General features: G+C 33.9%; 2 protein-coding genes across 3 annotated transcripts; one reads left to right on the top strand and one right to left on the bottom strand.

The window, feature by feature from the left end:
- Positions 1-4,074, top strand: LOC121776610 (probable galacturonosyltransferase 4). Of its 2 annotated transcripts, none has more exons than XM_042173803.1 (9): positions 1-423; positions 560-594; positions 674-715; positions 827-953; positions 1,050-1,270; positions 1,653-1,885; positions 1,980-2,337; positions 2,489-3,064; positions 3,377-4,074. In XM_042173803.1, exons 1-9 carry the CDS (start codon positions 315-317, stop codon positions 3,650-3,652), a joined length of 1,977 nt encoding a protein of 658 aa, XP_042029737.1. In that variant the 5' UTR covers positions 1-314; the 3' UTR covers positions 3,653-4,074. The 2 variants fall into 2 exon arrangements, with proteins under 2 accessions (XP_042029737.1, XP_042029738.1); XM_042173804.1 differs by having other exon boundaries at positions 3-423; positions 1,053-1,270.
- Positions 4,075-4,127: 53 nt separating this feature from the next.
- On the bottom strand, positions 4,128-6,779 carry LOC121776611 (glucose-1-phosphate adenylyltransferase small subunit 1, chloroplastic-like). Its single transcript, XM_042173805.1, has 9 exons — positions 6,507-6,779; positions 5,862-6,158; positions 5,487-5,756; positions 5,219-5,398; positions 5,031-5,134; positions 4,855-4,966; positions 4,665-4,763; positions 4,465-4,584; positions 4,128-4,396 (listed from the first exon to the last, which is right to left on the bottom strand). The coding sequence occupies exons 1-9, from the start codon at positions 6,690-6,692 to the stop codon at positions 4,280-4,282; spliced, it is 1,485 nt and encodes a 494-aa protein (XP_042029739.1). The 5' UTR covers positions 6,693-6,779; the 3' UTR covers positions 4,128-4,279.
- Positions 6,780-15,441: the final 8,662 nt, after the last annotated feature.

Raw genomic sequence — 15,441 nt, forward strand, 5'->3', positions numbered from 1 at the left:
ATCGTTAGTGTTTTTTGTGGTCTGTTACTTTACTTCCGCTACTGTGAACTGAGACGAAGATTCTTCCGACAGATATACTGCATTTAAAGCCCAATTTCACGCACAATTTTATGGGCTTTCTCTTTAATCCCGCATTAAAAAGTAATCTGTGAGTCGGTTTTCCTCATTTTTTTCATTTTCAGCCTAAAATTGCACTACAAATCTAGTCCGATTTGTGTGTTTTTTTGAAAAAATCTTGATTTCTTTCACTGGGTTTTTGTATTAATGTGTTGCACCGTGAGATTCGTTATTGGAAGTCGAAGCCTTGATTAATCATGAAGATAAAGCTGCGGAAATCTGTTATTTTTTTGCTGTCGGTGACCGTTCTCGCTCCAATCGTTTTATACACCAACACTCTTGGAACTTATCTCGCTTCCTCATCTTGTAATCCTCTCTCTATTTCTTGTAATTATTGTTTAATCCCTTTTTGTTGTTCAGTTGGATGATAATTTATACTGGCTCTATTTTTCTTTATTGCATTTATTGATTGATTTGTGTTTTCCATTTTGCTCTTTTGCAGCTAGGAATGAATTTGTGGAAGATGCTTCAACCTTTGTAAGTGTGTTCTCAATTACTTGTTGTGGCTTTAGTTGTAATGTTAGGGTTTTGATTATTGGATTTGTTGCTTTTGTAGACATTTGCTGGTGAAGTCAGACCATTAAATGTGCTACCTCAGGTAATGGATTCTTGAATCTCTTTCCATTCCTTGTTTATGTGCATTATTTGTATGGTGGTTTAAGTTTTAGATCTTTATTGTCCTGATTGTTGTACATAATGTTACTGTTAGGAATCGTCTGCTGCGTTGAAAGAGCCTCTGGGTGTAGTTTATTCGGAAAAGTTAGGCGATTCTAGTTCAGAAGGCACAAGTGCTTCATTTGGAGAACATGCTCGTCTCACTAGACAACTCGCTGGAGGTTGTTATTTTGCTCGTATTTTCATTTGCATTTGCCTGCGGAATTGATTATGGGTTGTGGTTTTTATTATACTTATGGAATTAATCATATAATCAGCAGAGGATGGACTTTCAAGTTTATCCGATACGAGCAGTGGTGGGAATGGCATAAGGCAGGTGACTGATCAGGTGCACGAGGTTGCACTGGATAAGAAGGAAGTAAACTCGAGTGGGGCTGAACTGATTGGGAAAGTAAATGAGGTTGAACAAAGTAAAGCAAAGAAACGAACTGTTTCCCGGCGTTCCAAGGCCAAATCGAATAAACCATCGGAAAGAATAGTAAGATTGTTATCTACTGCTGCTGTTTCTTTGATTGAAGAGGGAACTATGGCATACACGTTTAGTATAGTCTTTATTAAACATTCTGTCATTATCGCAAGGGATTTTAAATAATTATGATTTGGTAGTTCGTTTGTCAAGTGATCAGTCCCACAGTCTAGGAGTTCTTCGAATCATTTTGCGGTGGTTTTCTGCCGATTCAACCTCATATGTTTTCTAGTTCTCCCGTGACCATTAGAAACAACTGGTAGTTTATACTATTAGAGATTAGAGATGTGGAAGAATACGAATTTGCACATTTTCTGATTTTGTCGTCTGATAGCAACCAATTGACTTGTGGAGTTTATCTATTCTATTGTCTCTTAAACTAAATTCTTCACAGGCTGTTGTCAAAGATAATTCAGGAGAATCTGGAACAGAGAAACAGAATGAACAGAAAATATTGCCAGATGCTCGTATACGTCAGCTCAAGGACCAACTTATTAGAGCAAGGCTTTATCTTACCCTCTCTGTGACTCGAACCAATCCCCGCTTTGTGAGGGACCTGCGCTTGCGTATGAAAGAGGTTCTGAAAGTACTTGGAGATGCCTCCAAGGATTCTGAGTTGCCAAAGAAGTAAGTTATATTGTTGTATATGTATGTTAAATTTCTTCCTTAAAGTTTTTGCGGCCTCTAATTTCTCCCCTGTTTTTGTTTTGGTTGGGTTTAGTGCTTTAGAGAGGTCGAAAACAATGGAGCTAACACTTTTAAAAGGAAAACAATTAGAAGATGACTGTTCTTCCTCAATAAAGAAACTTCGCGCCATGCTACATTTGGCTGAGGAGCAGCTTCGAGTCCACAAAAAACAAAACTTGTTTTTGACGCATTTAACTGCCAAGACGGTGCCTAAAGGGCTTCATTGTCTTCCTCTTCGTCTTTCAACAGAGTATTTTATGTTGAACTCATCCCAACAGCAATTTCCAAACGAAGAAAAACTTGAAGATCCCCAGCTATACCACTATGCCTTGTTTTCAGATAATGTATTGGCAGCAGCAGTGGTTGTAAACTCAACGATAAACCACGCAAAGGTAAAAGAACTATTAAAACACAAGCTTTATTTCTTGCAATGTGAGTCATAAGAAGGAAATAGCAATCTTGTTCGTCTTTAATGTAGTTGAAAACGGTTTAACTGTTCGTGCAAAGCTCAAAATCTGATGGTAACTTTTCTGTCTTGAACAGGATCCTTCGAAACATGTCTTCCATATTGTGACGGACAGGCTCAATTTTGCTGCAATGAAAATGTGGTTTCTGGCAAATCCTCCCGGAAGGGCAACCATTCAGGTTCAGAATATCGAGGAGTTCACATGGTTGAATTCGAGTTACAGTCCAGTCCTTAAGCAGCTGGGCTCTCCCACTATGATTGATTATTACTTCAAGAATCGACATGCTGAATCTGATTCCAACATTAAATTTAGAAATCCAAAGTACCTCTCGATGATGAATCATCTTCGGTTTTATCTTCCTGAAATCTTCCCAAAGCTGGACAAAGTTTTATTCTTAGATGATGATATTGTGGTGCAGAAGGATCTCACTGGCCTATGGTCCCTTAATCTAAGGGGCAAAGTCATTGGTGTGGTTGAGACATGTGGAGAGAGCTTCCACCGGTTTGATCGTTACCTCAATTTCTCAAACCCACTCATTTCAAAAACATTTAATCCCCGCGCTTGTGGTTGGGCATTTGGAATGAATATCTTCGATCTGAATGAATGGAGGAAACAAAACATTACAGAAGTATATCACAGATGGCAGAACCTGGTAAGACATATGGTAGTTCGGCTAGTGACACCTTTGCTTGATAGCATCTTCACTCTTAAAGTGGAGTTACGTAATTGCAGTATATAACCTTATAGTATTAGGAATTTTATGAGTGTGTGATAATGCATGGAACTATATTTGAATAATGTGGTCTCGGTTGATTGAAGTTTGAACGCGTATTCTCATGACAGTGAACACCATTTTAGCGCTACGATCTTTGCTATGTCTTAGCATTTTTCCTGTATTTCCTCATGGGGCTTTGTATCGTTTAGTTAAAATTTATTCTAAGCGACACTATCTTTTTTTGCTCAGAATCATGACAGGCGGCTTTGGAAGCTGGGGACGTTGCCACCCGGTTTGATAACCTTCTGGAATCGCACTTTTGCTATCGAGAAATCCTGGCATGTTCTGGGACTTGGTTATAATCCGAATGTAGTGCAGAAGGATATCGAGCAAGCTGCAGTTATACATTATAACGGCAACCTGAAGCCGTGGCTCGAGATAGGCATATCAAAGTTCCGAAACTATTGGGCGCAATTCGTGGACTACAATCAAGCGTATTTGCGGGAGTGCAATCTCTCTCCATGAGGCACGTGCTTCTTCCATCCAGGTTGCAGGCCCGTCCGTCACTTTGAACTTTTCGATAATGAAAGCAGGAGCAGCTAGTAATATATCTTGTGAGTAGCGTTAGATATATATATATATATATGATTCTCCACCATTCATTGCTAAAGTCTTGATTGTAAATGATTGAGCACACAGCCTTCCCCTCCCTCTCCCTCATCCTCTTCCAAATCCCAATTTATATTCATTTTTTTGCTTGAATTTGTTGATGTTGCCATTTTGGTTGATTGACATTCTCCCAACTCTAGGGTTAGTTATTACTTTGTGTTCTTCTTCTTCTTCTTCATTCTCTTTTTAAGTTTTAGTTGAGATAAATCCCTAGATTGTGGGACAATGTTGAACAGCAACGGTGTTATATTTATGAACGCAGTCGTTTTGGATATCAATCTTGTTGTGTTTGGTTGTTGGTTGCGTTTGTCAGTTTATTGGAAGTGTGAAATGGCATGAAAGGAAAACCTCTTGTTGAATGAATGAGCTTTACAAGGATAAATCATAAAAAAAAGAAATGTATATATATTATTGTGTTGATATCACAATTAATCCAACTCTATTTTACTGGATCATATATTCATATCTTCATGGATTGAGTGTTTAAATAACAGTTCCACTGGGAATCAACGCATCCTTGATGACTGTAACGATGCCGCTCTTGATGAAGTAGCCGTCCGTCTCTCTCGCGGCCTCTTGCACATTCTCACTGTTTATGATCTGCAACCAACACAAACGACCATTATCACACCATCAACAATCTTTAACTAACAAACCATTAACCCCACCTTTACATCTTCTCCGATACGAGCATTTTTGTCGATTATTGCCCGCTTGATGTGTGAATTCTTCCCGATGCCTATTGGAATGCCGCCTTTTGCTGATAGGTTTCTCCTGTCTGTATCAGTCTGGTGCAAAAACAACGAAAGAGTGAGGCCACTCCGTGCATCCAGATGTACGTTTCATACGCTCGAAAGATTAATATTACCTCGTAATAGTCAGCTCCCATGAGCAAGGTGTCTTCTATGACTGCACCCTCTGATATGCATGACCTCAGTCCGATTACAGAATGATGGATCTTACAGTTCTGGCACCACAAACAATGAACCACTTCCTTCTATCACTACCTATCATCTTTCAGAATCAACATTCATTTGTAGGAGAAAAAGAAACCTTACCTTTATAACACAACCCTCGCCAATGACACTGTCGGTAACATCAGCGTTGAGTATTTTCGAAGGAGGTAAGTAACGAGGCTGTGTATAGATAGGAGCGGAGCGATCATAGAAGCTGCAATGGATGGACTGAGGTTATTTACACAGTTGCAGACAAATGGCTTGTTAAGGCAGATTACCTGAATTCCGGGACTGGTTTCTTGGTGATCCCTAAATTGGCATTGTAGAACGCCTCGATGGTACCAATGTCTTCCCAGTAACCGTTGTATAGATAGGCCTGAACCTGCAACAAGAACACTAGTCTTTTTCAGAATGGAGAAACCCTTTACTGCATCATGTCTTCCAACAGTTGTGAAAAATCCCTTACCCTCAAACCAACTGAAGTAGCACCTGGAATAACTTCACTTCCAAAATCATTGGCTCCGGGGAACGTGTCCCGCAGTAGATTTAGCATCGCATTCTTACTGAAAACATAGATACCCATACTTGCAATATAAGGCATTTCCTTTGCTCTCTCGTCGTCTAGACCTAAAATCGTGGTGTCCACCTTGAATGGTCATGATTTAAATGAAGGGTGTCTGTCAGTACACTAATAATCGAAGAAGTAAGCAACAGATGGTTGTTGGCAGATTTACCCTCATTGCTTTTAGGGCTTCTCCCTTCGGCTTCTCTGAGAATTCGATTATCCTTCCCTCCTCGTCAATCTTCATTAGACCGAAGGCAGTAGCACGCTTTTCATCCATTGGCAGAGCCGCCACTGTTATATCAGCATCGGTTTCTCTGTGCGCTTGGACGAATTTCTCATAGTCCATCCTATACAAATGATCTCCAGCAAGAATCAGATATTCAAGAACATCATGCTCTTCAAATAGCCATAGATACTGCCTCACAGCATCAGCTGTCCCCTACCAAATTGAAGCCACAACAGTTCAGTTCAATAGCCACCTCTTTGATCAACGCAGATGTGCAAGAAAAATACAGAGACAGGGTTATGATCTTTATTTGCATACCTGAAACCAGTTAGGATTTTCAGGGCTTTGCTGGGCAGCAAGAACTTCGACAAATCCTTCGTTCTTATAGCCTCCCATAGTACTTGCATAGGCCCGTGATAAGTGGCGATTAAGAGATGCAGAGTTAAACTGAGTAAGCACATATATCTTTGATACGTTGCTGTTCAAACAATTACTAACAGGGATGTCAATCAACCGATAATTCGCACCCAGTGGGACAGCCGGTTTCGCTCTCTTTTTGGTAAGAGGATAAAGCCGCGTCCCTGCTCCCCCTCCAAGAATGATGCCTAGCACACTCTGCGCAACCATAAACAACACGATGATCCAACATCAGAAACTCAAGTGAACCTAGCACATTCTTCATATCCTATTCTGTCTATTATTTATGATAACTAAACACACAAACTACAATCTCATTTCAACATCTGTAATCATCAGTGAGCTGCATTGATCTCTCAAAAGTTATTTAAACCATAATCCATTTGAATTTGAGTTAGTTCTCATGCCCTAAACCTAAACCACTAAATTAAATCAGTGTATCTCGAAATCTATATAAAATGTAATATGATATAGCAGAGAAACATGTTGATTGTGATTGTAAATGGAGTGAGGGTTAAGAGAGAGAGAGAGAGAGAGAGAGAGTACAGAGCTGGCATCAGGTTCAAGGCAAATTTGAGAGGAGCTGGTATCAGAAACAGCTTTGGGAGAAACGACACGAGCAGCGCGCAATCTGCCTCTGCCGCCACCGCCACCGCCTCCACTGACGCGCAATGCGCCGCCGAAGAGCTCCGATTTAGTGAACCTCATCGGTGACGAAGCCACCGTCGCCATTTTCAATCCTTTGCTGCAACTGTTTTATTCGTTAGTGCTGAAGCTGAAGAGTGTGCGTTGAGGAATGAGGTGAATGTATAACGACTTTGAGATGTGATGCGATGCATTCATTGCACACCACAAACTATATTTTCGTACTCCTCTGTCCGATCAACTTTCCATTTTGGGTTGTCTCGTTTTTTTAGCTAAAAACAAAACTTCAACTCTCTCTTACTTTATTCTCTCTCTTATTTTATTATATTTTTCTTACTTTATTCTCTCTTACTTTTTCCTCTCTCATGCTTATTCTCTCCACTTTAACTCAATACATATCATTTTCTTAATTTCCGTGCCGAAAAGAAATCCATCACATGAGATGGTACGGAGGGAGTATCTTTTTATAATTTCTTGTTTAATTTACTCACCCTGTTTTTCGATATTTCCTCTTATATTGGATTTGAAGTGTTATGATTGGCATCAAAATATTTCTATGAAATTATATTTTTCTTTATTTAGATATTTCAAAACATGAAAATAATTAACTATATCTGCAACAAGACTAGGAATATATGCGAATTTAGAAGATATTCGGATTCTTGATTCGTACCTTTTCTTTCAGTCCAAGCAATAGAGATGGTGAAGATCAAATCCAAAATCTTTTTTTCTTACAATTGTTTATTGTTTGGATGTATCTACTTTGATTTTAAACATCAATCTTTAAAAAAAAGGATATATTTTTTAGAAATTCGATGAATAGTACTCCATGTATACATGGCTATCTAATTAATTAACGTCACATAATCAAATAAGAATTAAAACCACACAATATTATATGGAGTATTTATTAAGACTGGAGATGAGTATTCAGTTTTCAGTTTAATTTTTGGCAAAAGTAAAAAATCAAAATTTTGTGAAAATGAAAATCGAATCTAACGAATTATCTTAAAAATCGAACCGAAACATCACTAGTGCAAATTGCATGTTCGTATCCAAATTTGCCATAAAGTCTACGACTTATCGCTTTCCCTAAATAAATAAGCAATCTTCACATTTTGTTCATATTGAAGTCATCTAATTGAGTATCTTGAATTTTTCTTTTTTATAAAAAAGTCTAAACAAGAGTTTTGAGTTTTTGAGAATGAAATAAATTACTAATGTATATTTTTGTTAAAGTAGTTAGAGGAAATAAAGGTTCGAATTTTGATTAAGGGCCTTGCTCTTGCTACATAATTCTAACATGCATCTTCATAATTCATAAAAAGTTTTAATCTTAGTAATTCAATCAGGAAATGAATTCAGTTTTTCGAAAACAGTCGTAGGATCCACCTAAATTCTAGTAATTCATGTCAATACTTTGATATTTCTCTAAATTGTTCTATGACAAAAGATTCTGACGTCCTACATGTCTTAATTTATTGACTTACTTACATAGTATAATAATTAAAGATGTGGTTGGCTATTCATATAAAAAAAATGTTGAAACCCCAATCCTAAGGCCCCACATCCCAGTCCGGTAGTATTGTGAGGAGTGTTAAATTAGGGTACATATTGACCCGCTAAGGTGGAGATCCTAATCCACTGCCTGCCAGAAGCTCACCTCCCAAGGTCTCACACTTATGCTGAATGATGTTATTTCCATTTATAAATTTTTAAATAAAAATAATAAAATGTAAAGAATTTGTTTAACTATTTGGTGAAAATGAATTCAAGAGTGGGGAAACACTCAGTGACCGGAGGGAGGACTTGAGGTTGGGACATTATTTAAGTGACATGACTATTTGTTTACCAAATATTTTTTGGGTTGCCACATCTATATAATTTCCTCAAAATTCAAGAACATAAATAAATTTAGAAAAATATTAAAAGTATATATAACCGATTATTTTCAAAATTACAAAATTGATCAAATTTTTATTGACAATTTGAATCTGAACTAAAAAGTGGTGTTTTACTAGAATTTATTTAAAAATATATGTGAAATGACAATTGACAATTGTTGTCGACCAATTTAACACCTAAAACTGGTGGTGGGCATTGATAGAGTTGTGGGCCACTCCAGTCTTAATAGGCCATTGGGCCTGGGCTTCAACAAATCTCCTTAACTTATTTCTGCCACTCATTTTTCCACTTCACTAATTATACCATGGCCCAAAAATACAGATAATATTGTTTTAATGGTACAAGCTCTCTAGTAATTTCGAATGTCGGTGGCATATTAATTAAGACAATGGACTTTTTTTTCCTTACTCATTTTTCTGAAAAATCATAAATGATACTTCCTGTCCACATTAGTTGTATTATTTTTTTATCAGTGTAGATTTTATGAAATTGTTTGGCTGGTAAAAAAATTGGGAGAAAAAAAAAGTTAGTGAAGTGTCATATTTTTATATATTAGTTTTATAATAATTGTGAGATGAATGAGTTAAGGGAATATGAGTCCATATACCAAATATATTCAAAAGGAAATAAGACAATTAATGATTAGATGAAAATGACAAAATGAAAATGAGAAGTTTGAGAAATTTTGATATGCGATACATATTCAGAATAAATATAGTATAGTCTGTAGAGATCAAATAGAAAGGAGGAGAAGAAGATGTAAACTTTTATAAAAACATAAATATGTTGTGTTATTAAAGCAATACGATAATAATTTTAAAATGTTAATTTTCAAGATTTCAAAGTTCAGTTCGAAAACTATGTTCATGTAAAGAATAAAAGAAGCCTGGCTATCAATCATTAGATGACATAAGCGATGAAATCGAGATCTCGGAAAAAGATAACCAATAAAAGATGAGTTTAAACTTTAAAACCACAAAAAAGAAAAAAGAAATAGTACTTATTTTACTAACTATAAAAACGACAAAAGTTGAAATTAAATTTAAACTCACATAATATAAAATTTACAGATTTTTACTTATATTTAGTTTTTTTTTTTACTTAGTAATTTAGTTCTTTGATGTTGTTATCTATTGATACGCTTTTAGCAGCCTCATTGAACAATATTCAATTTCAAGGCATTACATGCTTCATAGTTTAACATTTTTCAAATTTTGTTTATGGATATATTTGCTTCGGTTATTATTATAATATAAGTATAAACAAATTATTGTGACAATTCATACAAACACTAGTAATTACCGAGACATCAAATTAATTAGATTGGTTTGACTGGGTCAAACTTCCCAAGCTTTTATATGCCTCGATTATTACACTATTTTTCTTGCTTTTTCAAAGAAAAATAAATTTGGCAGTGTATCGGAAAACAAGGGAAAATCTTTGGTCAATTTTGCTCTTTTGATGGACATGACAAAATGGGAGGACCCCACACTCACTTACAAAAGAAAAAGGGAAAATATAGAGAAAGTAATAACAAAATTAACTCTACTTATTAAACATTAAGTTATAGTAGTACTCCTAGTATATATATATTTATGCTTTATGCATTGTTTTCATTTGAAATAAAAAAATCAAATTATACGTGATACTAATAATTAAACTACCATTTAAAATTACTTGCATATGTGAACAAAAAAGATCATATTCAGTTAACAAATGAATAAATCAAATCCTCACGAATTTTGAAGTCACTAATTAAAGAATTAAGATCTAGGCAAAGGAGCTTCATAAATTCTAGTACTTACTTGAAGGCTATATGATAGATTACTCTAGCATGTGTATAAATAATTGATGAGTGTCAAACATCAACAATCATTTAATTATAAATTTTTAGTATTGTTTTTGGGTGGATATATGCAACTTCTTTAATGTAGTACTATAATCATGGAGTCATGGGTCATGCTTATTGGCGAGATAATTTGATACTGTTCAATTAGTTGAATATTTAGGTTAACCTACCTCTGCCAAATAGTTCGTGAATATGACCTTTAATATGCTAATTATAATTAAATTATTTTTATTAGTTAGTTATAGATGAGATTCGTTATTACATGATTGAGTTTTGTTTTGGAGCAAGCACTTCTACTTTCGAGTAAGAATATTAGTTGAAATAGAGACATCACCGTTGATTAACTAAAATCTCAATATGGCTATATATATATATTGATATTCTTAATTCAAACAATGTAACTAACGCTTATATAGAAAAAATTCACTAGTCAAGGAACACCAAAGTGGCAATCCTATTTGGTATGTCACACTAATAAACTTTTGACAAATGGAAATATGTATAGCCCCAATTCCAACTAGATATATAGATTATGGAAACACTCTAAATATAAATATACACCATTTATTATATGGAAAGTTTGTGTACATTCTATTCTATGTATAATAAATACACTCTACATATAGGCCCATTATTTCATGTATTTAATATTTTCAAATTATGTTTTCACTAAGTCATCTTACTCGTAAATTAATATACAAAATTAATCACATCACTCATTTTAAGAGTTTGAGGAGATTACTTATTTTCTTCTTTATAAATACAAAAAATGTAGACAAATAAAAAGTGCAACTATAACTTCAAATTTGTTGGCATTAAATACTACTCTTTATAAATTAAATTAATAGTAATACAAATGATTATGTAGTATATAAATTAAATTAAATACGTAATTATATAGCTAGACATTAACTGTATGAACATTATACATTTTGTTAAATTAAAAAATATTTAATAATAATAAGATAATCTAAAAAACTAATTTTATTAAGATGATCTAGAAATTAATTTTATTATATTATTTTTAATATAGCATGAAAAACTTCATAAACAAAATAAGACAAATGATTGTTGCATGATAAAGTAATTAAATTTAAAATTTTATAAACTAAAACTACTGTTAAAAAAAGTGATCGTCATCCCAATTATTATGTTACTAGTATTATTTAGTGTTTATATATAGTGTCTATTATATATATTATATAGAATATGCATAAACTTTTCATATAATTACAAATGGTGTACATTTATATTTAAATTGTTTCCAAATTTTATATATCTAGTTGGAATTTGGGGTTATATACATTTTCATTTGTCAAAAGTTTATAAGTGTGACATGCCAAATAGGAATTTTTTCTCTCCTATTCCTATGAAAGTAATGTACACAAATTGTACAAATGTAACTAAGACTTTTCAGGTACTACTATTTATAATACTTCATTAAAAAAATATTTCAATTTGTTTTCTGAATTAGTATATCTCTAAATTAATTCATGGATGGCATCTGATTCCGTTTATATTGTCAGCTTGTTCAGCTTTGAATCTGACATATAATTTAGTTATGTTTTGTTGAAGTGTGACATGACTTTGTAAGTTATTGGCTTGTTTCATCATCAACGATTGCATATGAATTGAGTTTGATTGCTTTATTTGGCAATTCGAACTTAACTATAAATTGTTGAACTAATCAAGTTCAATTAGAGCTTTGTATGTTTCAAATATAGTTATAACTGAACTTGTTTGTTTGTTGAATCAATGTTAGGTGCTTTTAATCTTTAATTGAATTTAGAGTGTTGTTCCATATTTATTGATGGATTGATTGATATCCTAGCATGTATAAAATATAATCCCTCCATCCATAAAATAATTTCATAATTTATCATTTTGAATGTCCATATTTTAAAGTTTAACTTACTTTTTTTTGGTATTTAGATACTATATAACACACTACATTATATTATTACACTCACATTTTACTAGTAACTTTTTATGTCTATTTTTTAAATATTTTTTTAAAACACCCCCCATGTCAAATTAAGTCTGTAAATAGGGTTGAAGGGACTAATATTTAAACAACTAAGACCAAAATTTCTTTAAGATAAAAATGTGCAAACGTTAATGTTAACCCAGAACAAGTGACTAAGTACAGTAGCAATTTCTAAAAATCTTTGACATAGTAATATCTCGATTTCAAACATGCTGGCCCATTAATTTGCAGACTAACTTGTAAATTATTTGGACTTCACAAAAATGAAATACTATTGTAGCTGCCTTTTAGTAGTTAAAATCAGACCCAAAATATAATTAATAGTAACAATTTTCAATCATAATAATAAACACCACTATTAGAGCATCCACTATGGGACCGCCTCGCCTATAGCCCCGGCGGGGGCGGTCCCAGGGCGGATTATAGTGTAGGAGTTGTCCGCCCCCGGGGCGGACGCGGAAATGGGACTGTAGGACGGCGGACTACGGATAGGTGACGAGGGGGCGAGGACGCGGCGGGCGTCCGTTAGCCGCGCCTATAGGCGCGCCGACCATATTGGCCGGTCATCCGGCGCGGCGGCTATCAGCCGGAATTTTTAATTATTTTTTTTTAATTTCCTCTATAAATATCACTCTCCACCACTTATTTTTTAGGAAGCCGACTCCGACACCGAGTAGACGGTGGCGGAGCTTTTAGTTGTATTTTATTTTAATTATTCGTTGTATAATTTTACCCGTTTGCAATACAACGAATATTCGGCCCCAATTACCTCGTTTTCTTATTATTTACACTGCGATTATTTTAATTATACCTGATTAAAACTAAAAACATTTTAAAATGAAAATTGATTATAAAATTTGAGGGCTATTGAAAGTGTCCACTATAGTGGCGAAAACAAAATTTTGGAGCTATGGATAAAAAAATTGAAGCTATGGACAAAAACTGGAGCGTAGCTATTGGGGTGTTCGCCTTATAGTGGACACCCTTACCACTTTCTATAATTATTGTGGTGTCCTCATCTCTCTCTCTCTCTCTCTCTCTCTCTCTCTCTCTCTCACACACACACACACACACACTCTTTTTGTGCTTTCGTGTCCATTAACCTGATTTTGACTTTAAAAGTGTGAAATTGGCTGGGCATGACCAACAAACCATCATGATGCCAATACATTAGAAATTCAAATTTAAATCTTAACGGACCATGTATCTTCTTTTTCTCTTTTTATGTCATTATGTGTTTGAATTTCGAAAATTTATTTTTGGAACTTAGGAAAAATTTAAATTGGACTGAAATTAAGTAAAATTTACTAGTTATCTCTAGAGAAGAATTAAAATCTAGGATCATGAGTCAGTCCGAATCAATTTCCGAAATTTGGTTCGTCGCAATAGTACAATAAATTATACTACTATAGATAGTAGTACAATAATTATAGGGATAACACAATTTCAACACAGCCTAGTTTTATTATCACAGAAAATGAAAATACATAAACTACTTTAATGTTGTGAGTCGTTTTCTATTGCAGATAATTAATTTTTGTCATATTGGATACATAGAATATGCCAAAATTTAAGATGATTTGCCGATATATTGTGGTGGCCTTCAACTCTTGGGCGCCCATCAATAAAAACAAGGTCAAGATTCATTCCCCATCGCTATTCTTTAGCTCAATAATGTGAAATGATATGAAAATATTTTATGTAATTTAAAATGGTCGTACAAGGTAATGTGGAGGAGACCATGAATTCCAAATTGGGGTTAAAAATTGCCCTTATTTTATCTTTGTAATTATAGTGATTGGACCTCTAAATTAATTAATTTAATGTGAAACATCTTATTGACTAAGTTACGTTGATCTTTTAGTATGCTAATGAGGTCGGTTTGCATTTTTTATATGTAGGCTTTTATATTTTTAACTAGGTTTATGGGATTTTAAGGTTAATACTTTCATTTGTCTTGATTTGGCTCCCTCTTTTCATTTGATTTTTTGGTCAATTTCATCTTGCCAAAATTATTCCAGGCCATCCAATAATAATAATTATAAATAACTTCACTATAAATTCACATAAAAAGCAATCATGAATCAAGGTACGTATGCTCATGAATTGCAATAATAAACAATAAATGTTTAGAACTAAACAACACTACTACATATTAATAATAAATGATTTGCTAAAATGAATCAATACAAAATCCAAAGGCGGAGCGACGAAATATATAACAAAAAAAGAGTCGGGGTTTAAATTTAATCATCGACTTAATTCAAAAGAGGTGGTAGAGTATTTATCCTACTACCCAAAATAAATAGTATAGTAGTATATAAAATTACGTAGACGGTTACATTAAAAAAGTAGGGTGATGTAAATGCCAACTTTCATGATCTCATCAAACTCACATTCATAGTAAATATAGGTATATAGATGAAATTGTACGGTCAATGATAGAGTCAGCAAAATATATTGTAGGAACCTCATTATCTTTATAATTTTATAGGCATCAAACATATAAAAATATAAATATTATGTCACGATGAATTTAAACTCATTGAATTTTGACATAACCAATTTACCAACTAGATCAACACACACTTCATTAATTCATTATTTGCAAATCAAAATTTCATCAAGAACTCCATTTTTTCAGATACTACCCGAACCAATAAATTGAAGTAAATATTTATTTCTCATCGAACTTGGGACATAATTTGAATTATAGACTGGAATCACAACACCAATTAAATTCCATCGAAAAAGAGACGAATCATATACCCTTTACCCCAAGTGGTAATATTCTTCGACTGATAATTAAATTATGCTTATAATAATAAGAATATGAAAATAGGTGGAGACCCCACAAAAAATGATGCGTGAAATAGTCAATACTAATAACCGTAAATCCGACAATTTATTCCTGAAATCCAACAAAAACAAAATAATTACGAAAGATCCCTTTCTTGGCAATAGATTAAATAGGTAAAAAACAATTCTTTGCAGAAGTCCTACTCCTCCACTGTGAAATTTAAAATAAAGTGAAAAATGGTAAAAGCATTGGGATTTTGTTAGTGTGAGTGTATTTATTAGCAGTAGCAGTCCAA

Source organism: Salvia splendens, chromosome 18, assembly GCF_004379255.2.
Source record: "Salvia splendens isolate huo1 chromosome 18, SspV2, whole genome shotgun sequence".
Taxonomy (NCBI): domain Eukaryota; kingdom Viridiplantae; phylum Streptophyta; class Magnoliopsida; order Lamiales; family Lamiaceae; genus Salvia; species Salvia splendens.

Bases quoted from the DNA above. Each gene is read 5' to 3' on its own strand.
- LOC121776611 (XM_042173805.1), bottom strand. From the start codon at position 6,692: ATGGCGACGGTGGCTTCGTCACCGATGAGGTTCACTAAATCGGAGCTC. The intron at 6,159-6,506 runs GTACTCTCTCTC...ATGGTTGCGCAG, and splicing joins TTGAACCTGATGCCAGCTCT to AGTGTGCTAGGCATCATTCT. The intron at 5,757-5,861 runs GTATGCAAATAA...TCAATTTGGTAG, and splicing joins AAAATCCTAACTGGTTTCAG to GGGACAGCTGATGCTGTGAG.
- LOC121776610 (XM_042173803.1), top strand. From the start codon at position 315: ATGAAGATAAAGCTGCGGAAATCTGTTATTTTTTTGCTGTCGGTGACC. The intron at 424-559 runs GTAATCCTCTCT...GCTCTTTTGCAG, and splicing joins TTATCTCGCTTCCTCATCTT to CTAGGAATGAATTTGTGGAA. The intron at 2,338-2,488 runs GTAAAAGAACTA...TGTCTTGAACAG, and splicing joins CAACGATAAACCACGCAAAG to GATCCTTCGAAACATGTCTT.